The sequence below is a fragment of the Scomber scombrus genome, chromosome 17 (assembly GCF_963691925.1).
Source record: "Scomber scombrus chromosome 17, fScoSco1.1, whole genome shotgun sequence".
NCBI lineage: Eukaryota > Metazoa > Chordata > Actinopteri > Scombriformes > Scombridae > Scomber > Scomber scombrus.
In genome coordinates this window covers 15801833-15827743 of record NC_084986.1, presented here as the reverse complement: position 1 = coordinate 15827743, position 25911 = coordinate 15801833, and the positions used below count along the sequence as shown (strand labels likewise).

The following is a 25911-nucleotide window of genomic DNA, read 5'->3' as shown; positions in this document are numbered from 1 at the left end:
ATTTTTTACAAATAAAAATCTGAGTGTGACGTGCATATGTATTCAGCCCCCTTTACTCTGATACCCCTAAATAAAATCCAGTACAACCAACTGCCTTCAGAAGTCACCTAATTAGTAAATAAAGTCCACTTGTGTGTACTTCAATCTAAGAATAAATACAGCTGTTCTGTGAAGGCCTCAGAGGTTTGTTAGAGAACATTAGTGAACAAACAGCATCATGAAGACTAAGGAACACACCAGACAGGTCAGAGATAAAATTGTGGAGAAGTTTAAAGCAGGGTTAGGTTATAAAAACATATCCCAAGCTTTGAACATCTCACGGAGCACTGTTCAATCCATTATCCAAAAATGGAAAGCGTATGGCACAACCGCAAACCTACCAAGACATGGCCGTCCACCTAAACTGACAGGCTGGACAAGGAAAGCATTAGTCAGAGAAGCAGCCAAGAGGCCCATGGTAACTCTGGAGGAGCTGCAGAGATCCACAGCTCAGGTGGGAGAATCTGTCCACAGGACAACTATTAGTCGTGTACTCCACAAATCTGGCTTTAATGGAAGAATGGCAAGAAGAAAGCCATTGTTGAAAGAAAGCAATAATAAGTCCCATTTGCAGTTTGCCACAAGCCATGTAGGGGACACGGCAAATATGTGGAAGAAGGTACTCTGGTCAGATGAGACCAAAATTGAACTTTTTGGCCTACATGCAAAACGCTATGTGTGGTGGAAACCTAACACTGCACATCAACCTGAACACACAATCCCCACCGTGAAACATGGGATGCTTTTCTTCAGCAGGGACAAGGAAGCTGGTCAGAGTTGATGGGAAGATGGATGGAGCTAAATACAGGCCAATCCTGGAGGAAAACCTGTTAGAGGCTGCAAAAGACTTGAGACTGGGACGGAGGTTCACCTTCCAGCAGGACAACGACCCTAAACATACCGCCAGAGCTACAATAGAATGGTTCAGATCAAAGCATATTCATGTGTTAGAATGGCCCAATCAAAGTCCAGACCTAAATCCTATTGAGAATCTGTGGCAAGACTTGGAAATTGCTGTTCACACTCTCCATCCAATCTGACTGAACTGGAGTAATTTTGCAATGAAGAATAGACAAAAATTGCAGTCCGTAGATGTGCGAAGCTGGTAGAGACATACCCCAAAAGACGTGAGGCTGTAATTGCGGCAGAAGGTGGTTCGACAAAGTAATGACTCAGGGGGGCTGAATACATATGCACGTCACACTTTTCAGATTTTTATTTGTAAAAAATCTTGACCAAGACGTATCATTTCCCTTCCACTTCACAATTATGCGCTACTTTGTGTTGGTCTGTCACATAAAATCCCAATAAAATACATTTAAGTTTGTGGTTGTAATGTGACAAAATGTGGAAAAGTTTAAGGGGTATGAATACTTTTGCAAGGCACTGTATGGCTGGACCGTGTATGAAACGCTAGAGGGATTTTTAATTTAAAATGACGGACACAGAAAGTGGCAACACTCGGCAGAGTCGACTGATAAAGTTACAGCATTGGTCGGCCTCAGTCACTCACTCATTCAGTCACTTACAGTAAGGACAGACTTTCGTGTTTATAGACAGAGAAAAAGCCAGGGTTACTGTTGGTCAAAACGCATAATGAAACACAAAAGTCAGCTCAGCATCATGATTGAGCACAGACCGTATAACAAACCAAGCAAACTGCAGAAGTGAAACACACATAAATCGCACCTCAAGGCCAAAGCACTGTAACCCTTGCCCTGGTAAAAAGGAGTCTAGTTAGTAGCCAATTAGAAGGAGAACAAAAGCAGTCACATAGAAATCCACCCACACACTCCTGAGAACAATCTGAGCCTGCATGGCATAAGAAAAGCCATTTCAGAAACAGCAGTGCGGGTGCAAATCTTGTGATTGTGATTTCCCACTTAGCAATTCAATCAGCACAAAAAACAAACACAGCACAAACATTTCCAAAATTAACGGCAGTTGCAAAAGGTGTCCGCGCTTGTTCATGTAATTACAGTATATACTGTTTTTGTATTGCACAGATTTGTGCTTGGATATGCATGTGTGTGCACGCTTTTGTGCGTGTGTGTGTGTGTGTACCTGCGTCTGTCTTGGGGGAGGGCCATAGTGTTCCTCTGATGTAGATAGAAGTCAGTGGGCAGCTCCCACAGGTGCGGCTTGGTCTCCAATGGCTGGTAGACTTGGAGAAACAAGTTGATGGCATCCTGTCTGTCAGCGTCTGGGGCAATAAATAAATACAACAGATATTATAGAACAGCAAAGAAAAACAAAAGAAAAATGGTAGCGGGGATAATAAATATACAAGAGAGATTTCTGAAGACTTTTAGAAAATAAATGTTTTTAGTATTTCATTATTGGTCACTTGTGATACGTGTGATTTTGCATACTGAGAATAAACTCTAATTTAGAGCTGAAATGATTAGTCGATCAATAGATTAATTCACAACAGAAAATAACTAGAACAACTTATATATATATATATATATGCCTTTGGAGCATTTTAGGCCTTTTTATTCAGTATATTTAATCGACAAAATAATCTCAACACAGTATCCACTTGCTAGCTTTTTACGAAGCTTTCAACCATATCTCATGTCTTCATCAGCAGATGGATTTAGCGCAGTTGTCATGGAGACGGCTCAGGTATATTCTGCATAGATCACACTCGACCTCCTGTCATCATGTGATCGAACTAACACATGTACAGCAGGTCATGTGAAGAATGCCGAGCCACATCCATGACAACCACATGAGCCATCTCCCTGAGTCATGCTATTCATCAGCAGGTGAATAGCATGAGATATGGTTAAAAGCTCTGGAAAAGGATAATAAGGGAAGATTATTTTTGACAAACTCCTGTTTTCGAGGTGAAGAATGAACTTTCATGCTTAAGTTGACTTAGCTTAACATTCTGCTAATGACAAGTGAACTAAACGACCTATCAAAATCACACTTGCATTATTTAACCTGAAAATTCAATGACCCTTAAGATGCATTTCACCAGCCATTTGTCAAAAGAGAAGAGAAGACAAAGGTGTCAAGTAATGAGACTGAAGTAAAGCTGAACTCACTAGCTCACACCTCCTCCTTACATGAACAACGAACTTGCTGGTAAAAAAATCTTTTAACCGACATTCTACATGTTTGGGAGCGTGTAAAGATAATCTCTCTGAGTGTTTGTGTGTTCAGCATGAGGCACGTGTTTTCCATGTTGCCTAGTTTGGTGCCATTTAATCTATCACATGACTGTGAAGAAGCCACGTGCATGCTACTCCAACAGTCACATTAGATAATTAGAAACCAAATTGGGTTTCATTACAGTCTGCCACCAAGCCTTATCTCTAGGTAATTGTCAGCCTGAGATTCATTCAATACATCACAAGATAAGTGTTATGGATGAACTATGAACATAATATACATGTGCAACAGAAATCATTTTAAAATATAAAATAAAAAAAGCTTTGTCTGACAAGATTATAAATGAATGAAGCATTATGAATGATATGCGCACAGTCAAATAAGTCAACGGGTCTGTTCAATTTCAATGCACTTTTCCTCTTTAGACTGGTCTCATTCAAAACAGTCATTCATATTTTCTCAGACAATGCGAGAGGCCACAAAGCACATGACGTCTGTGTTTACGGTCTGTTTGTTGTGTCCAAACTGCTTTTGTGAGTGAGAGAGAAACTGTCTCAGTGCTTGGCAGAGATGAAGTGTGTAAAGTTTATCATGAAGAAAAGATTTTTGGTGTGTACGTTTCTGAAAAATATCACAAAAAAAACTATCTTAAACATATTTGATAAAAAAAAAGTGATATAATACAATAGTCAATAAAATTAGTTTGTTTACCGCAGGATTCCCACAACACTGATGAATGATATAATAATTACATTTGGTATTTGGCTACCCTGGTCTTTCACACCAAATCAAATATTTTTGTATAAAGATTTTTTTTTTTTAGATTATGGACTATAAGTTTGTTCAGACATATGACTGAGTAGAAGTCCTGTCCATAGACTGTATGTAAAGAATAGATAAATAATTAAAATATTTGGTCCTGATTATTCTATAGCCCAAAATCAGGTAAGTGCATGTACAGGTCACAAGGTTACTATAAAGAAACGTTTTATTTAGTAATATGTAAGCAGTCATATGCTGAGGAAACATTGAGAAGGAGGTTGGGCAGTCAGAGAATCTAATATGGAAGATTAATGATGGTTTCTATTAGCTGCACTGTCAGTCTGTCTGTATGTTGGTCCAGATTAAAATATCTCAATCTCAATCTCTTATGACATTCACTGACCCCAGATGTTGTATTCTTTGTACGACTTTGGTGAGCCTTACATATTTTCTCACAAACCTGTGGTGATGCTTTGTCATAGTAGATAGCTTGGGTTTTATTTGTCCAGGTTTTTAGATGTGTCCAATGCAATGGAGGTGATTGGAATTTCATTTGTGAAACTGAAAAATGGCATGGTGATAAAATATTTTACTGTCATAATTTCCTTTTTTTTGAACATGTATATTCTTTTTTTAAGTGCCTGGCAGGGTGCACACATAAGGTTGCAGCGTTACTGAGTGAGCAGTTCATGGACTATTGAGTACTTGTGTGTGTGCCCTGCATTTTATGAGCCTCTCTCACTTGACATTTCAGTCTGAATAAACAATGTGCTAGTTTCCTTCCCCTGCTCTGCAACCAACCAATGACCCCATTTTTCATATTGAAGTGAATGACAAAAAGTAAAAAGCGAAGACACAGAGAAGAGGTCGACTCACTAGATCAAGGAGAACAGCTCTATTTATCTGGCCTGATACACAACCTCGCTCCTCACTATGAGTCCTTTTTATGTGGAAAAGCAGCTAGTGTGTTATGAGAAAACGGCACATTTTCATACACACATTGTGTCTAACTACAAACAAGGGTGTAATTTACAATTATTGGAAATACGTAATGTAGGCATAGCAAAGCTGCATTGTCAAGCACTGATTGGCAATTACATCCTAGTTGCAAATTGGAAGAGAGAAAATAAAATGTCCCTAAAATATCTCTTTTTGCAGCTGCTGTTGTCTATAAAAAAAACTGCATGTCATTAAAATTGCTTGAAAAACATTGTTTCCCAGCACCCACAGTCCTCAGGGAGCTTGAATCGATGTAACAATAACAGTGTGGGCTTAGCTGCAGAGGCTGAAGAGGGGCTGTCTACACTTTGTCATTTTAAAACCTGAGAGACTATAAGTACCTTTGTCATAGACATATCAGAGGGCTTGTGTATGTTTATTTGTATGCCTGACAGTACAGTATGTGTGTGATCCATAGGTGTATGCAAAGGCTGAGTCTATGTTTCTACGGTAACCTGGAGGGTGTATCGGCATGGCAGGGTTTAATATGTTTGCATCTGAGACAGAATTGATGGAGAACAAAAAAGACTAAATTGGATTATCATAATCCCTAGAATAATTAGTGGGGGCGACTGTGTAGAAGTGGCTTGAAAAATGCCAGCAGCACACAGGTCCTTTTGTATTAGAGAAGCCCATTTGGGTAAAAGAGGAACATTATGTGCCTGCCTGTGTCCTTGTAACATACACACCTGAGAAAGCATTGCTGTAGTAACGAGACAACGTCTGCATGATGTCTTTGGAGTGCTGTGTCCAGGGGGCAATCTTCCGGTAGGTCTTGACCCTGTGGACCAGCTGGGAGCCGCCGTACTGCAGTGACAGAGTGTCTCCATGGTCCTCATACAGCTCCTCAAACAACCTGAACCAAACACAGAACACTAGAGCTGTAACAATTAATCAATCCAGCAACAATTTTCATGAGCGATTGATGGTTTAAGTTATGTCAAAGTAAAAAATCCAAACATTCTCATGTTTAAAGTTCTCAGATGTGAAAATTCACTGATTTTACTGTGTAAGAGTGTAGTAAATTGAATATTTCTGGGTTTTAAATTAATTTGGCTCAAAGACATAGCAACGGGCATTTAAAAAAAACTGTTTTCTGGATGTTGTATTGGCCAAACAATTGAACAAGAAAATAATTGGAAGATTAATCAATAATGACAGTGGTCGGTAAATTAATCGATAATGAAAATAATTGTTTGTTGCAGCAGTACTAGGGCTGGGTATTGGTACTCGATATCTTTAAGGTATCAACTGAAATAAATCGATATCAAGTAGTATCGAAATGTGTCCTGACATACAATACCTGCAATAAATCCTTTTTGCACCCAGTGCTACAAAAAATGAGTATTTGTATGGACTTGCTCACAGCCAATCAACGCAACCATTCTTCGATTAATAAAACGTAATAATTTGAAGACTTTCAAAATGTAAAAATCGAATAATTTAGATGTGGAGGAGTGTTGGCATTTTATGCAATTTAATGCTTCTATTGAAACGATGGATATCGAATTAAGTACTTAATTGGTATTGGTATCAGTTTAAGGGTGCTTGGCTTGGTACTGGAATCATAACTTTTTAAACAATACCCAGCCCTAAGCACTACAGGACATATGAAATCACACAAACAGAGAGATGCGTATCACATGTATGACTCATACCTAATACCAAAGAGCTCAGAAATGTTATTTGTAATGTGAATATACGGTAATAATAGATTTCCATCTGCTTGTAAAGGTCTCATGGGGATAAAATGAGATGTAGTCACACACGTGACAGATTCTCGCTCACAACTGCGCATCTGTACCCACACAACCCATTAAGTCTGATCAGGTCATCTTCACTGTGACCACTGTGAAAATATAGCTGCAAGCAGAAATTTATAGTCTGAGCAGTATTGGACATACAGTAATGTGGTAGAGGTGCAGGACTGGGGATAGATATTGAAAATAAATGGGGGAGTCTATAAAAGTTGGTGCAGCTATGTGAGACATCTGGGTTGATTGGATTCAGTGACCATCATTTTTCATTTCATTCAAAACATTTACCTGTATGCCATATCAATATCATCACTGTAGGATACTAAGGAAATATAATTCACTTAGTTTTTTAGATGTATAGTTTTAGAGTTTTGATTATATTCAAATGTGTGTATTGTGTATACATTTTTTAATGGTTTATCACCTAGTCCATTAGGAAACACTTTACTTTTGTTTGAGAAATTTTGCTGTATGCTTTCACCACACTGCATTTGGGCTGTCAGCACTGTCATCAGTAGCTGTAAAGCCAAACTGACAAGTCTGCTAAAAGCTAATGGACTCTGTAACCACTGACACTAAATTTTACTGGTTTGTATAAAACTTGCTTTTGATTGGTCAAACATACACTTGTATACACATGTATTACTATGTGTAACTCTTTATTATGTGCCTGGTTTTTTATTTTATTTTGTTTAGTGCTGTTCTGTTACTGTGCATATACTTTCATTGTGACTTGCCACAGCTAATGAAATTCAGCTTTAAGATAACTCTGGTTCTATACATCAAATGGCAACATTTCATGTTTAATATTTTACATGTAATCTTACAACTAAATAAATACTGTATTTGTTTAGCATTTAATAGCAAAAATGGAAACTTTCACAAGGACACCATCATATATGAATAGACCTACATACACAAACACATGAATACGTTTTACCTCACACAGTCAGTATCAAACTGGAGCTTGGGCTTGTCAATCATTCCCAGTGCATAAAGCTGATAGGCAAGCGCACACTTTCCAACCATGAACTGTGCGGTATTGGTCCGGTCCAGACAGTCCACACAGTTGGTCCGCAACACACCAGTCTACAACAACAACAATAACCACAGACTTATGAAATGTGTTGACAGTGCTCCTGTATCTCCAGCACAAACTACATGAAAAGGCTATTAGTGGCATCGATAGCAGATTCCTCTCCTTGTATTCACCTTCTGTAAGTGGTCTTACATAAGAAATTCTAGACATTTATATTATTGTTCATAGCTTGGCTCATTCCAAGGTGATCACCATATAGGCAATCAAGGTCTTCATGAAAACCCATGAAACCTCTCTCCTTTATCTCATTATTATTATTATTATTATTATTATTATTATTATTATCATCTAAGTTTCTCCTGAATGCACTGGCCTAGTTTTGCAGCTACAGCAATGATAACCAAGTCACCTCTCAATCCAACATTATAAACAAAAGCCATTACCTTGGCCTGGTAATCTAAATGCATGAATTGTGTGTTTGTGACTGTTTGTGATTTAACTGAAAAACAGTCCCCATTTCGGTACCCCTTTTTTTTCTTAAACATTTTAATATGTACAGAAGATGCAAAGGAGTTGAAGAAGATTTAGTGCTTTCAGAAAAACAAAATTGACAACAGTTACACCAATCCTTGTTTGTTATCTGGCATACCTGCACCCGTCCACTGGCTGTGATGTGTCCACCCACATCTCCCCATCTGTAAGAAATACATTAAATTCAATTTAGATAATGGGATGTTGGAAATTGAGAAAATGCTCAAAAGCAAAGAAGTGTGCATCAATTGAACTCCTCTGCAGGCGTATTGCCTCATCATGTCCTGCTACCAAAGGGTGTGATCACAGTTATAATCACCAATTCAAGGCTGAACGTAATGGACTAGATACAAACATACATTGCAGACATCTAAACACACTGAACCCCATTAGGACAGGTACAGAGAGAGATATTCAGCAGACAAGAACACACAGAGAAGACAGTGTGTAATACATGTTCTCATGTACAATATGTTCCTATGCAAAACTGTTGTGCCTATGTGAAAAATCCAAGCCAAGGATGTGGAATATGTTTATTTAACATTAAAATTAATCATCAAAAGTTAAAATATCCCAAAACATGATTTTAGGTATAAATGATTTAGTAGATTATTGTATAAAAGGAATAACATTAGAAGAATGACATTTCTTGTAAATGCTTGCTGGCTTTCTTGCAGAGTAGTTTATATGTATAGTATCTTTCAAGAGCACAAAGTGCTGCATAATAAAAAACAGTAAAAAGGGCAATAAAACACAGAGCAACAGGTAAACGGTAAAATTCAGACATAAAAACTAAACACTAAAAATGTATCACTAAACAAAAGAAAGTCTACACATGTAGGTCGCTGCTTTTTAAAGGTCTCTACAGCATGAAGAGGTTTTAAGTTCAATGGTAAAGAGTTCCAAAGTTTAGGAGCTACAACCTTATAAGCACAAAAGTTAAGTTTGTTTTTTACCAAATCAAATTTTACCAAAACAGTCATGAACCATGACAGGTCGTGGTTCATGACTTCCCTGAGTCTTGTCATTAGGCGACCTGCAGACTCCAGGAGGTCACCAGCCCATCCAAGACACAGCAGATCATCTAACCCCTGAGTAAAGCCACATCGTCTCATTTTTACATTTTGTGAAGATTAACAAACAAGACATAACACGTTAATTAGTGAACTTTAGAGGTTCTGGTAGGCGGATTTTGCAAGATCCATGTGTGGCTTTGCGTTGTCTGTCTTTATTAGTCCTTTGTTCCCCCACTTAAATACTCTCTATTCATCACTTTCTTATTAAAAGGAGCAACAAGCAAACCAAGAATCACCCAGTGAGGAAAATCTGCCTCTAAACAAAGGTGGAACTCTGAAAACAAATTCAGTGGTTGCCGGAGGGCCAGAGAGGAAAGTGACATGAACTCAGTGATCTCACTGAACCCAATGAAAAAGGGTAGTTAAAGTACAGTACCAGTCAAAAGTTTGGATGCACTTTGGGAAGGTGTGTCAAAACTTTTGACTGATAATGCAAGTTTGTATGTGTGTGGGAAAATGTATGTCTGCATGTAGAGAGGTGGAGAGAACAGATGAACAGTATTATCAGGCAAAAAACAACATTTAGGAATCTTTCTGATCACCTTCAATGTTTATAAGCTAATTTATGTACATGATAAAGGCTACAGGGGCCAGAATCAGCAGAGTGGATCTACATAAAAGCTTATGAGGGTTTTGTTTGTGTCTGAGTGTGAACCGAGTGTGTATTACAAAAAAAGTGAGATGCAAGAGAAAGGGTAATAAATACTGGCCATAGCATGGTCGTTCTGTTATGTAATAGTATGGTAATGCTGGGTGAAAGCGATTAACACATGCAGACAACGGAGGAGCCATGCGTTAAGTACAAGGACGGCAATCTACTCCGCTCATTAGCAGAAAACTCTGGGCGACACAACTGCCATCAGGCATAATTTCCATTAAGAATTCATATCTGGAGAGTTCCAAAATTAAGCAGTCGATAAATGTATGATTCTGAATATGTATGAATACAAAAATGGTTGATGTGGCCTCTCAGTAAAAGAGAAGTCTGATATGCAAATGCAGGAAAGACGGTGGTGCGGTCTTCTAGCACATGGTTCCTGGCAAAAGTTTTCCCTCTCACAAGTCACTCATTAACAGTGACTAAGGATGTTTAGTCATGAGCAGTTTCTGAGGATTTCACAGTGGATTTATATGGAAGTGTATTGCAGAAATAGGTGTTTGTATTGCACACCACAGCTGACTAAACAAAGTTTGAAGTCTGTTCAAAAAGAGTCTGTGTCAGCTTCCTCTGTATTTAACGGGATCAACATGAGCAATGTAGGAAGAAAGAAATGTCTCACCTGTCATCTGGTCTGATGGTATGACAGTAGAAGTCTGATCGATTAATGTAGAAACCTGTTCTCTTCACCACATTCTCTGCTATCATACCCAGACGGTCCAAGACATTGCACAATTTACTAAAGAGGAGGGAAAAAAGGTCACATTAACAGATGCCCAAGAAATTAACCACATCTGTCATGTTTCTAAAGCTGTTGGACTTACAGTGACAATGTACCATATCTGGGGCTATGGTCTTGCATATTTTTTTATTTTCTAAGGCATTAAAGCCCTTGAAAGTTCAATTTCTTGATAATATGAAAAATTATTGACTAAATAAGCCACAACCAAAGTTAAAGTGTTCTCACTGAATGGACCTCTTAACCCATATATTGTTATAAAATTAACAGTGCCTTATCTGTTGGTTTCCTGTAAAGGATGTATCCTGTTAAAATCAGCCAAAAAACATCCTGTTTTTTCTACAAAATTGCCTTGCCATTGCCTCTGTGGTTCTGCAATACTGGCTGGTAACATTGAGGGTTTTTTTTGTTTGTTCAGGTGAGTTTGACATTTTCATGGCAAAAACATCCAGGTTCTTACAAAAATGTAAAGTAAGCTGAGTACATCGGTGCATTTATTTTCACAACCTCTTGGTGTAGCGGGCCATGTCCCAGGCGATGTAGTCGATGCAGTGGTCTGGAGGAAGGAACTGATTGAGGTTGATCACAGCTGGATAAAGCTCTTCGCTCAGAATCTTCTCATGTTTCCTTTTTTCTCGTTTCTGTTATGAAGCAGAGCAAAGAGACACGTATCACACATGTGATAGACTTTCGGTTGTTTAAAAAAGGTCTCTTGAAGACACAAGCAGAAGCAGTCATGACATGCTCAAGTGGCAGATTCATGTTCTCTTTGACACATTTACCAAGATCCATTCAGTCTTCATTCATCTCCACAATGACCTCAGAGAAAAATAGTTCTACAAGAAGCAATTGATCCAAGGAGAATTGAACATAAGGTAGAATTGAAGACTGATGATGCAGATAGACAGTGAATCTATGAATCAGGTATGTTGGACATTTGCACTGCAAACAGAGGGATTAAAGGCTCAAATACAGAAACTGTTGCATTTGCTACCACTAATACAGTAATAAAAAGAAAGAAAGAAAGAAAGAAAAAGCAAATTAGCACAAATTTGAGAATACAACGTCCTGCATCTAATGTTGTGTTCATGAATGCATTTTGTCAAGAATGCTGCAGGCAAGAAAACAGTTTGAGCTATATCATGTATATACTGTATGTCTTAACCAGTGCTTTGTCTATATCTCACCTGATTGTGATGTTTGGGCAAATAATTACTAGCACAGAGGTTTTTATAATTAAATGCACACAGAAAATATGTCAGAATAGTGACGGCCAACATGGGAAGTAGGAAATATGTTGGGGGTTTTTTTATTTTATTTTTTAAGTATGTTTTCTAGATTTAGTGAAACTGTGAAAAATAGTTCCAGCCTAAAAAGGGTGCGTCTACAGCATTAACTGCCAGATGTAAATATATTGAAATGTGCTGAAAAGCTCACCTGCTAAAGGTTTTATTGTTTCTTAGGTAGTGAGAGAAAAAAAGAATAATGAAAATAAAAATAATGGAGCCCATGGTGGTCGAGCGGTTAGAGCGCATGCCATATAAATACAGCGTCCCTGGTTCGAATCTGGCCAGGGACATATGCTGCAGGTCATTCCCCTTTCTCTCTCCCTGTTTCCTGTCAGCCTCTCTGCCAAACTGTATGAATAAAGGCACAAAAAAGCCCAAACATAAATCTTAAAAAAAAATATATATATATATTTTTGTTAATAAAAGTGCATGCACACTAGTCATTCTCTGTGACCTTTAGTTACACTGTCCATTAAGTTATTTCTCCATGTACTGTACTAAACCCCTCATTGTGCCTTTTGAGTGATCACCCTGGGTGATAATCGCCTTGGATGCATCATTTAACAGCTACAATCGCAATCCACACATCCAGCAGTGGCAAAGCAGCACGACGGCCAGTCAAATTACCAATGCATTTCCTCACGCCTCTCAGCAGAGTTTGTCATTGAGTCTGGCAAAAAAAAAAAAAAAAAAAAAAAAAAAAAAAAAAATCACACTTTCCAGGCACAGATGAGATACTATGTACTTACAAAACCACACGTGCACTGTACACAGGTCTAATCCGGCATACAAATGCTACAGTAATAATCGTGGTCCGAGTTGTACAAAGATACAGATCATGAACGATAACGTGAATCCAAACCATCACACATGTGCTCATATACAGACAGGAACATGTCATAGGCAATTTTAATGGTGGAAATACTGTAATTATTTTAATGTGTAGCTTTGTGCAGAACAGGGCGTGTTTAATGCAACGCTTTTATGCTTTTCCCATCTTTATTCCTTTTCCTTTTAAGTGCCAGTTCAGTGTTGTGGGTTGCAGCTTCAAGGACTCTCTTTAAAGAGACATTTTAATCATAAAAAGGTTAACCTTGGTTAAATCTTTTTTTTTCATTTTTATGTGGAGAGGGTAAAAGTTAGCTCCAATCTTTGAACTGAATGGACCATAATTAAGTTAGTTGGTTGGGGAAAGTGATTCACATGCTTGGCCACGTGCACTCTCTTAATATAGGCTACACATACAATAATGCACTAACCCATGAAAAAACCTGTTGACACGGCTATGCGACTCCAGTCACCACTGTGAAGAGATGGACTGTCGTGATTTTATGGTTAAATGCCCATTCCTTCTCCTCTCTGTCTACCTGGGATACGGGAGAGGGTGTTCTGTATAAGCAGGGGGTCCCCTCCCCTACTCCCCACAGTTGCAGATATCACATGGCTGTGGCTTGTGCGGAACTCTGTGGTCTGTGATTGGTCCCTTGTCTCACTGCTCCCCTTGTGAGTGGCAACGTGAGCATGAAGCCCGAGCTACAGAGTGTATGGCTGTGTGCCCGTGCATGTGTATGCTGAAGGCTATGCAAAAGGTACTACTGCAACTGAAATGTCTAACAGTGCACACAGGGATGCAGATGGAAAAATAAAATGCAGCATACAGTAACTCGATTTTGACAATGAACCCTTTGTTTATATTCTTATGTTTTTTTGTTTTTTTTTTACATATTGGATGGCTTGGAACATTTTATTAGCATCATACTTTTCAAAGCTCCATCATTATTTCTTGAGATCTAATTATTCATCTTAATGTAATTGCTTTTCATAATTTAAAAGCAATTTGATGATTGATGGAGATTTTATAGAAATGTGTATGTGTAACCCCTCATTGTTGCTGTCTCTGTGTATTTTGAGAGCGATGCCAAAGGAGATCAATATTCGAGGTACTATTTCAACAGCTAGTAATCACCCATCACTGGGAAAATCTCCTGTGACTACTCTGCTCCGCAATCACAGCTCCCTGTACAATCTCTGCTACTCCACAATCACTGCTCGCCCTATCAGATAACTACCTGGTGAGTGACTCCGAAGGCCCAGCAGACGCTTGAGGAATCCACAGCACCATCTCACAAAAACCCACATCATATAATTCACACACTAAGAAGACAGTCTTCTAAAAGAAACTGGTTTTCTTTAAAAGATCATTTTCTTTGACTTTATTGAATAACTGATTGTGAATAGGCAGGCATGAAGTGACAGGAGAACGGGAAGAGTTTGACGACCTGGGTGCCCTTACTGATGTAAAATTTGCAGATATAACTTTAGGTTGGCAGCTACCAGTAGTGTTTTCTTGCTGGCTATCTCTCCAGTGTTGTGCTAATCTATAGCTATGTTATGTACACATTTTAAATTCTCTTTTTGAATACATCAGTTACTTTTTCAGTGGGCTTTCAGTGTTGTTACTATTATCTAATTACATCTTTAAAACTAAATCAATATATTTTGTTGTTGTTACACCTATTCAAGGAAAAGGATAGTAATACTTTCTTTGTAACTACTGAAATTAGGGCCTCAATTAATAAAGTGTGGGTTGTGTGTGAATGACTTTAGTCACTTTCAGGGACACAAAACAGACTTAGGACGTGTTGATTGTAGATAGCTTGTACAATTAGTGACAAAAGCTGTGCCCCCAATTGGTAAAACGCTGATCTTTCGGTCCATGGTTAAGGTTATGGTAAGGGTTGGGTTTAGGCAAAGTAGTGGTTATGATTATTGTTAGGACAACTCTCCAGGAAATTAATGTAAGTCTATAGAAATACCCATTTTGTGTTTTGCACACATTGTGTGTGTGTGTGTGTGTGTGTTCGTGCGCATATGTTACCTTAACCAGGTTAAGGATGATAATAGGTGAGCCAAACCGCTGCAGCATCTGGTCAAAATGGAGGCCAGCTACATGGGCGTACGGGTCAGCTTGGTCCACTGAAAGAGAAGTCAAACTGTTTTTAAATGCTGATTATTTAGAGCAATAAGAGTGTTAAAGGTCACTATGGGGAAAAATTATAATTGATAATGTTTAGTGCCTCTGTGGAAATGAACACAATGTATGATTTACATTTATGAAACAAAAAGCATAATTGTTCAATTATAAAATACAGTTTTTAGAGTCATAATTAATTCATGCTTCGTCAATAACATAATTTGTGATTTTGCCACAACAAAATTCGAGCAAAAAAACATAACAACTTGGGTTGACTTGTGTCATTCTGAAAATGTGAAAAGTTTGGTTTGAGTTTTCAACAAAACTGAAGGTTTAAACAAAACTGTTCTGCAAACCCTGCATCTTCTCACAAAAGTGGGATAAAGCAAAAGTGGGGAAATAAGGTAACTTGTATTAATAGGGCCAGTCTGTTTCATAAAGACACATTATACTGTACTAGACAATATAACACCACAGTGAGCACACACAGTTAGTTCTGACTCCTCCTCTTATTGTTCACTGTTTCTCAGATTCACTTCCATTTTCACTGTATATGTATTCATTCTTTAATTTAAAATCATGTTTAATGTCTCCATATACCACTCATGCAGATCCTACACCTGCAGCTTGCCATCAAATTGGACCAGTCAAGCAGCCAACAGATAGATTAGAAGAAAATAGGTCAGATCGTGCTAAAAATTCAACCCACACAGTCACTTGATGTTAAACTGACAATACAAACACAAGCTCCACCACACAGTGTTCAACTTCACTCCGCCGCCATTACAACATTACTTTGTCGACTATACTTCTACTGAGGCCTTTGGGGAGATGAGAGTTTATGTCAACATAAAGAGACGACACCCTGTAACATTCTAAATGTACCTTGGGATGGAAATGTTGATAATGACGATGATGATGAAGATGCATTGCCCATTAAGGTCATCTCCTTCACAACCAAGAAATTTGCCCACTTCAGGGCCATCATAAACACATTATACATATAGTTATATAACAATGAGTAGACTGTCTTGGCAGAGGCGAAGCAAAGGACGGCACATGATGTGATATGGACAAATGTACTGACACTTCAAACTATCTCTCTGACCTAAATTCATCTAATAGATGTCATTCTACTAGGCCGAATCATGATTGAATAAATATTACAAATATTTTGAACAAGACTTGATTATCTGTTTGATGTGAGCTGCATCTTGTTGTTTAGACCGCAGCACAAAGAGATGTAAATGTTTGACATTAAAGTCCAACTGAAACTACAATTTGTCATCATTGTTGCAGATCCTTAATTTGGGCGATTTCCACCAATGAAAAGCTATATTACAATAAAACAGGCTAATCCAAGTATTGGTAGTGCACTGAGGTGAGATTAAAAGAGCAGATATGTTTGCTAAAATTAAAAAACAAAACAAGCAATGTAATTTCATTTTGAATTGAACATAGAAATGGACGAACATGTAAACAAGAAACCTTCACTGACAGAAAAAATATATAAAAGATAAAGTATACCAATATCAAAACAAAACTGTGTCAAACTACTTATGTGTGCACAGTGACATATAAACTGATATGTTTAAATGGTGCAAGAATTGGGCAACATTTGGGAAATGCAGATAAGGTCTGTCAGTAAGGATCAAAGGGGGAGCAGGAAAATGAGGTAAGTTGATATACAGAGGGATCTAAGGAACACGCTTCATGTCTCTATCTCACACAGGTAAATGTCATCTGAGGATGAATTAAAGGGCAAACTGGGGAGAAATGATTATGATTTAATACAGGCATTGTCCACATGCAAGCAAAAAAATATCTTCCAGTGCATGCACACACACACACACGCACACGCACACAGCAGTCTCCAATGTCATCAGTCTCAGAGACCTGATCACCTCCCTCTGGCCCTGGTTTTGTGTTTTTATCCTGCTCATAATGAGATCAGAAGATGGATACAAAGATGACGATCAAGAGGGGGGCGTCCTAGCTTCACCTTTTTCTTTATTTAAATCTTTGTTCCAGTGGTTGAGAAGAATGGTCGCTGACTAAATCCACTCTTATTCTGGCCCTACAAGGTTATTTCTGGTCCTGAACAGCTGCTAGAATTAATATACTGAGCATTATAAACTTAAATAAGTATCTTTCATTTGTTATCTGTCTTTAGGTCCATCCTAATGCTGCTCTTTAAATACTCTCTATTATAAATTAGATATTGGTATATCAAAGGTAATAGCCAGTATACTACATGATGTTTGATATCTCAGGCAAATTATTCTGACACTGAATAACAATAAAGCTGTTGATGTATGAAGGTGAAACATGCATTTAGTTCACAGCAGCAGTCTTACATCGTATCGGGGGTTTCGGCATCATGGTGGAAATGTCCTGGGACCAGTAGAGCGGCACTGAACCTCGCACCTGGACGTATGAGGAGTAACTTCCTGCTGTGTAAGACATGACTGAGGCGTCGTGGACGATCTGCTCCGTCTCCACCTCATTAGCTACATCCCCCTGAAAACAAAATAAATCACAAAAAAACGCAAAAATGCTGAAAAAGTAATCTCACCACGAGGTCCATTTAGTGGCTGACTGTTCTGGAGCTTTTTATCGTATCATGTGATCGTCATTACCAGATGGAGTTCAAAATTCAATTTATTTTCTGAGCACTGGCTTCAAAGCTGGGGTTCAAAGATCAGTTTTGACCTTTTAAACATCAGTTGAGACCTTATGGTGAGAATCTTACCATTTAGTTTAGTCCAATTATTAGCTGTTCTGAATCTTTCAATCATATCACATGGTCTTCATAAGCAGGTGGGCATGATTGTGATCAACATGGGCAAAAGGTTTCTTAAGTGTTCAGAAAAATGGAAATTTTAACATCAGCAATTTCATGCCAACTGGGTGAACTCCGTTTGCTCATGAAGATCATGTGGTATGATTAAAAGCTCCTGAACAAATGCTAAATGAACCAGTGAGATTGTTTTCTTATCTGCTGTTGTAAAATCAAGAATGAACCCTGAGCCACAGGTGTGTTCATAAGGCAATCCACACTTTTGGTCCACAGGTCTTTTTGACAGCAGACATGCTGAGATGAAATAGCAGGAAAACCACAGGGTTAATTAACAATACCTAACTGGAACAGACCAGTTGTTAACCATATTAATTATATTTGTGATTTTTCTACAATGGCAAGTCAAAATATCTGCTATCAAACTAGAGCTGCAACGACTGCTTGTTCAACAGAAAATTATTCAGTGACTACATTGATAATCGATTTTTTAAGCAAAAATGCCTCAAATGTATTGGTTCCAACTGGTCAAATGTGAGAATATTATGGTTTTCTGTTGGCCTGACAAAAAATAGGATGTAACCTCAGGCATTTTTTCACTATCTTCTGACATTTTATAGCCCAAAGAACTAATCAATTCATCGAAAAAATTATCTGCAAATTATTAATAACTTAACTTAATATAAATTGATAATAAAATAAAACTTAGCAGTAGCACTATATTAGACAATGCTAAAATGAACCATTGCTACAATTTTACATCTATAGACTATTATATTTGCCAATGCACACAGTAGCAAGAATTTGTGAAAATTGTGCCCAATCTAATCTCTGTGTAGCAGTGCAAATAGAAAAGGGAGATCTATGTTTGTTCCTAAACTTCCTCCCACAACACACACCCATGCTGGCACTCATGCATACTCAAGGAAGAGGCAGTGGGGTCAATTTAACCCCCTGTGATCAACATGACTGAGTCATCTCAATCATTCAGGTGGCCCTCGGCCCTGCCTCCGCTATCTATTCTTCGCTGTTGCCTTGGCAACCACTGTACCTCACAGTTGGCTCCTCTTTTGAGGAATCGGGTCCCCGCGAATTTACTGGAGCGCCTGGCAATGAGGGTGATGTGAACCGGTCGGCCATAGATCAGAAGCTCTGTGGTTGGTGGGTAAAGGAGGAATAATGGCACACTGCTGAGAACACTGCATGATCACCTGTCTGTACACGTACACACACACACACTGCATGATCACCTGTCTGTACACGTACACACACACACTGCATGATCACCTATCTGTACACGTACACACACACACTGCATGATCACCTGTACACACACGTACACACGTACACACGTGTGTGTACACACACACACACACACACACACACACACACACACACACACACACACACACACACACACACACACACACACACACACACACACACACACACACACACACACACACACACACACACACACACACACACACACACACACACACACACACACACAATGTTTAACTTAAAAAATCTTGAAACAGCACATTAATAGGAACATTAACAAAATATTACTCTCACTTCATAGTATCATATCTCTATTATCATTGGCAAAAGTGGTGAAAATGATGTAACCCACCCTCTCAGTTTTTTTCTACTTTAAAAGATCGAACAATTGTGAAAAAATATATTTTTGAAGTTTCTCCAACATCAGTGGTGTTTCATGTGCCATAAGAGATTAATGATGCTCTTACATACAGGATGTCCATTTTGAATCCTATGATATGTTCTTTATTAATTCATGTGCCAAATTGGTGCTTAGGTACATTTCAATAAGGCCAATTGTGTCCTAATTATTTTCCACTAACACCATCATATCCTCTTTCCTTCCTTTTAATTGTTATCATTTTTTTCCCCACTGTCTTGCTTCTTTAATGTTCCCTCATCATCCACACATTTCTTCCTTTACACCATCTGCTTAGTCTCCTGTTACTGCACCCACTGGTCCTCAAATGCTCTCAGAAAAACAGCACTGAAGGCCAAACAGTTTCCAGGAATCGTCTAAACTCAAAGCGCACCCACACAATGTGTTGATAAGACAGGAGGCAGTATTGACAGCAGTTTACTGTTCAAAGCTTTGGCATTAGGCAAAAAGTACAATTTAATTCCTTAAAAATAATCAATAACAGAATATAAAATACTTTTTCTTTTAACAAAAACGCTACATTTTACTCTGCTTAGTGTGATCTTTGTAAAGGGGACTTGATGAAAAATGATTAAATTCTTTGGTTTTGGTAACCCAAGGCAGATTTTTAACATAATAAATCAGACTGTTTACTCAGCTCTAGTCAAGCTGAAAGCGCCTCTGCAGCAGAAACCCATGCATCAATACTACAGAAGCTTCTCAATAAGGGCAGAGGAAATTATTCATGTAGAGCCTAATACTAATCTTTGGTATGCAGCCTGTGTCTAGTAAAACTTGAAAGCAAAAACGCTACTGTAGCACTAAAATGAAAAGACAAACAGAGAAACAAAAAACATTCAAGCAAACAAAAGAATATTTGTGTGTGGATGTACAAACAGAAGAAAGAAAGACTATGTAGCTCATTTTATTCAAAATATACAATGTTGCTGCTTTGTCTCTGATGATACCAGATGGGGAGATTATGTCCAAGTGCCAGTGTTTACATACTTGATAACCATTGCTTAATTGCGATCATACTTTTTTTCTAAAGCCCTAAAAGCAAACACAAATTGCTTCTGCGTTTTTTTCGTGGTGAATCACACACACACACACACACACACACACACACACACACACACACACACACACACACTATCTCTCATCGTGTGATCCACGTGCTCTGCAAGCACAGCTCAACAAGTGAGCTGATGCTGAGAGATGAAGGGGAGTGTCAACATTGTGTGATGCTGACAGATGTTACGGCTGAGCATTTAAATCGTAATATCTAATTATATTTACACAGTGACAATGTTATAAAAATAAAGAATGACACACAGACACATAAAAAAGCAACAGCTGCACAGTTTAGCATCACAAAATGAAAGGATACTGGACTGTCCGCAGAAGCCGTGGATTATATACATGAGCCAGTCATGATGCACTATGTCCTTGACTCGTTCCAGCAACTTCCCGTTCCACACATATTTGTAGTACGGCTCGTTCTGGAGGCCATAAACCACTGCGGCAGAAAAGAAGGGACACATGAAACCTCTGGATCATTTTACTGAACTGGGATCAGACCATCAAAATGGAAGAAAAAAAACAACAACAGAGGCTCAACTCAGAGGAAGTGTTCAGTGGAACAAGAGCATATTTAGCAACATGAGCATTAAGTTGCTGTAACCGGGATTAAGCCTGTGTAACTGTATCAAGATACACATGTTGTAAAATGAGAGAATGCATCTGTCAAGGCTGCAGTGTCTCTGCACGCTATTTTCAACTGATTTTTAATGGACTTTCACAAGGTAAGACAAACCTGCAATAAAGCAGATACATAATTGCATCTTAATGGGAATCAATTGCATCATTTACACTCATTACCACTGAATTTATTACGTAGGGTAATAAGTTTAACTGAGCTAAGATAACCGTGACCTGGATGAATGAGAATCGTCACAGACTCGGCTATGGCAGCTTCTTCTCTTTCCTCCTGCCCTCAGCTTCAAGCTGCATCTTTGCCAATGTTGCTCATGTTCCAGGAACCCCACCACCAAGCTCCTCCATCAACTACAAGGTGGAGCGCCCTGCCAAGGACTTCTCCAATCAATAGAACAAACAGGACATGAAAACTATTGATTAACTTCCACTCACCTTGCGTAGGCAGCCCCTCTTCTTCAAAGATGTCGAAGCTGTCCTGCTTGCTCTGCGTGTGTACCTCTTCCTCAGCGGAGGAGGCTGTTGACGTCCACAACTCATACGGCCTCTGTAGCAAAGTCAGGTTGTACTGCAGCGAGTGGCTCAGATCATAACTGTAGCTGTGGGTAACAACAATGTAATTTTAAACAAGTACAGCCTGTACAGTCCCGTAGCAAATTTAGGCCATACTATAGAAACAGAGCTATAAACAATTTCATGTTGCATTGTACAACTGGAGACATGAGGTGTAATTTGTGTCAGGACAGTGAACTGAATACAAGAAGTGCTAGTAGTTGTTAGGATATATATTTAAAATGAAACCTAAGAGATTATTTTCTTAGTTGTTGATATTAAAAAGACTCATAGTAAAAGTTGTATTTGCAGCTTTTTTTCTCCGTTTTTGTAAAGCTATTCAAAATCACAACAGACATGGAGGACATGGAAATGTTTGTGTGAACTGTGGTGAAAGAACTCATGACCTTCAATAAACTCTACAAGCTGTGTGCAGACTCCTCGTGACAAATAAGGGCAAACTTGTCAATATAAAACACATGAAAATGGAGGTTCAGTACTGTTAACCTAAACTACTCTTAGATATTACAAGGTCTCATCAGAGCTCTGGACAGCATCACACATGGCCAGCTTTGTGTTGAGTTATTCACACTTTCTGCTGCATTCGTTCTTCTTCCATTCTTCTGTTTAATAACAGAAAACTGTTAAATCTGGATCAGCATCACAATACACGATCATGACCAAAAGATATATTTAACAAAATAGAAAAAAAAAAGTTCTATATCATAATTTTGAGGAATCGCTCCATGGTATGTGGGCAATTTTCCACCAATTTTTTGATTTATATGCTCCCTAATGGGGCTGAAAAGTGAAAAAAAAAAAAAAAAAAAATGTCAATGTGTAGCAAGCCTCCTCAAAGCTGGCATATTTAATTTCTATATTTTCTACATTTTATGTGTATTAGTAATAAATACTGTAGTCTGAGTTTGTTTTCCCCCCCAAAGAATTTAGATTAAGAATTGTTCTTACCTGAAGTAAAAGTTGCTGGATAGATCCACATTTTGAAAGATCCGCACATATCTACAGTAAGAGAAGAGAGCAAAAACTCAGAAAGTCAGATGCGAAAGATGTTTCAGGAAAGGAGCATCATCTTTGAAGGCAGTTTGTTAATACGTTTAATGTGCTAATCTTTTATAATATTAGTCTGTCACAATGATTCTGTACATTTGCATTGCCTTCTGTTGAATCATTAATGTGAATATGAAGCATGTTTGATCATCTATGATACTGTGTGAACTCAGATACATCAAACTGTAACTACATTCATATTTTACATTTATGTTTGCTTGTATCGTGTTTTTACTGTAATTTTCTTTAAATTCCCCTTGTTTTATACTTTTCTTGGAGGTTCATGCTCAGAAATAATGGATATTTTATTGGAATTACATTTCCCAGTTGAATACAACTAAGAAAACATTTCATCTTCATTTTCGACAAAATGGAAGATGTCCTCATCTTTAAAGACTATCGTGTGTGAGAACAAATGCGGGTGCTCATTGCAGTAGTGCAGAGATGCAGCATTTTATCTTCAAAATGTTTTCGACTGATTCCTCAATGCTTTGTTGTGCAGAAATTCCTGTCAAGAAAGTCAGGCATCTTTCTATTGCAATGTCCATCCAAAATGTAATTAACATTCCCATCATAACAGTGTATCCAATGAGGGCGTTTTTATAAATTGCTTGCGGTAGTGTTTATGTGGATATATGGCAGTTACGAGCTGATGGGGACTGGGCAAAAGGTCTTCAATGGCACCCTTACACATGTAAGTTTGGAAAGATAAGAAGAGAACAAGGCAGTACCTTGCTTCATCTGGGTGTGTGACCCTGACCGAGTCATTGGGGATATATATCATGCTGGTGTCTTCAATTTTGTAGATGGAGTGGCCACCGATGTCAGCCATCTTTCTGCGCTTGGTGATCAACACAATGTAGTAGCCCTCGAGGAAACGTACGAACCCTGTCAAGAAGAAACATACAGATTTAGAATAAACTAACTAACTAACGAAGCTAAATGCAGTATGATTTATAAAGCATGAATCACAATGCAAAACTTTCCATTCGAGGACCGCTTTCTTTGTCACCTTGGCACTGATATAACCAGGTGATGTAACTCCTGTTCAGAGAAAAAAGTCCTGAAAAGTAGGTCAACCTTTCTGCAGCCTGAATATCAACTTCAGGCTTCGACAATACAAACAGCTCCTCAATTAGTGGAGGAGGATCATGAGTGTTAGTGTGTCATGTTTCACTATATTACCTGTATTCTGCAGGTCATTAATGAAAACCTGACCCAGAAAGTATCATGCAACATACTCATTGACTTGCCTTCATCTTGATGAGCTTATTACTCTGTGATATTATGATATTATATGTGATATCTGGATGAGTGTGAATGATGTCTGCATGTTTATTTTACAGTCTATTATTAGTAATACTGCATCATCAAGGCCAATAGTTTATGTAAGCGCAATACACACTACTTTCCCCAATATCTCTGCTAAGATGCAGTTAAATCAGAAGACCTCCTATTTTGGGAATATTTTAATCCTTGGCATTGTACTGTAAGCTTGCTAGTAAGGACGATGAGGTTCATATTATGTTTCCACATACAAAGAGAGGCTACAAATGCAGGTGAATATAAAGTATTATGTAAATCAACAGATGAACAAACAAATACAAATATCAACACAAATCCCCTAAAATAAATAATTAATAAATATTTCAGTGTTTGCATGTGGTCCTTCACTTTTTTTAGACACTATAAAATGTATGCTACGCTATGTAATGGATGTGCTCCATTGGAACAACGGAGGTGGTTGATTTTTAAACAGTTGTATACTGTCTTTGGTGATTCGTTAGGGAGTTTCATCATATTTCAAATTTTAACCAAGTCTGCATTACAAATGTGGGGGCATTACAATCTTGTACAAAAGATGTTGCATAATGATGAGGGTAGGATGCAGACCTTTTGGAGCTTGACCCATTCTACGGATGCGGTTGTGATAGTTCTTTCTTTAATGTGTCTTACAAGTACAATACTAAACTGCGGGAGCACTCTGACATTTTACACTTACATTTTGTCACTCAGAAAGAGCCATGGTATAAATTCTCAAGTAGCGGACAAGGTAAAGTACGATGAGAAAGAGCCATACAGAAGGTTTTCTTTTTTGTTTGTTTGTTAGTTATTGTTTAGTTTTTTTTAAAATATATCATTCAAGTCAGAAATAACTGGAGGTATCACTGCATAAGAATAACAAAAATAAAGTGCAACAATCAACTAAGTGCTAAAATGTTACAGGGGCTTTCAGGTGTTACTTGAATGCACCATTGGGTAGTTGATTCCACCATCTGGCCTCTGTCTCTTTTCATACATTTCATAACTTGTGGTACAATAGTCTTTTTTCATTACAAAAGGAACCATGCAGATATTCAGCTGAACTGAGTGTCTGATATTTCTCACTCTGGTTTAGTTGAAACATTATGAGCTGTAAGTATATCCAGTACAAACAAAAAACAAAAAGGGTGGCTTGAAAGCACTGTTATTTGTGTTTCTCAGATGTTCTTACAGGATATACATGAGTCATTCTATCAATGTGAGTAAAACATGTGTCCACTGCAAGACACTTAAAGTGACTAACTGATCAATATAAGTGAGAGCTAATACATCCAAATTTGCAGATGTGAGGTATGTTTCACTGAACACTCAACTGAGCCTATCAGTGATAGCCTTGTATGAGAGCCAACTATACTTTCACAGCCCACATTTGTGGCTTTGCAGACTGACAGGTCCTACATTCATTTTTTGTGTTTCTTCCTGCCAGAGATGGGTCAGACTGACAAAACTGATGATGAAAGCGAATAAAAATATACTTACAATAATGGTACTCATTACATACTGTAATAAGAAAGGTCCCAGACAAAGGGCCTCTCAGGATAAACTGTACCCAACATGGCTGCATCAGTCTTTTATTCCATATATGACACAGTGACTTTGCCAAATAGCTGCTTGTGAAAAAAAAATGGCATCAGGTCACAGTGGAGGAAAAAAGCATCTCATTTATTTAAGCAAATGTCAAAATCAGGGTCTGTCTGTGTCAATGTGACCGACCAATCTGCTGCTTCAAAAATGATACTGAATTCAGTCTTAAAATACACTTTTACAGCACTTATTTAAAAGGGAACA

The 25911-nt window shown here is 38.1% G+C and overlaps 1 protein-coding gene across 2 annotated transcripts in view; it reads right to left on the bottom strand.

The window, feature by feature from the left end:
• The window catches only part of fig4a (FIG4 phosphoinositide 5-phosphatase a), a 46574-nt gene that overhangs the window by 14922 nt on the left and 5741 nt on the right, over positions 1-25911 (bottom strand). For both annotated transcript variants that reach the window (XM_062437027.1, XM_062437028.1), the window contains exons 5-17: positions 23532-23688; positions 22702-22752; positions 21616-21779; positions 20855-20983; positions 18835-18935; positions 17344-17506; positions 14891-14988; positions 11231-11364; positions 10607-10723; positions 8369-8414; positions 7621-7769; positions 5613-5779; positions 2104-2242 (exon numbers count right to left, since the gene is read on the bottom strand). In XM_062437027.1, coding sequence (XP_062293011.1) covers positions 2104-2242; positions 5613-5779; positions 7621-7769; positions 8369-8414; positions 10607-10723; positions 11231-11364; positions 14891-14988; positions 17344-17506; positions 18835-18935; positions 20855-20983; positions 21616-21779; positions 22702-22752; positions 23532-23688 — 1615 coding nt within the window. The remainder of the gene's footprint in view (positions 1-2103; positions 2243-5612; positions 5780-7620; positions 7770-8368; positions 8415-10606; positions 10724-11230; positions 11365-14890; positions 14989-17343; positions 17507-18834; positions 18936-20854; positions 20984-21615; positions 21780-22701; positions 22753-23531; positions 23689-25911) is intronic.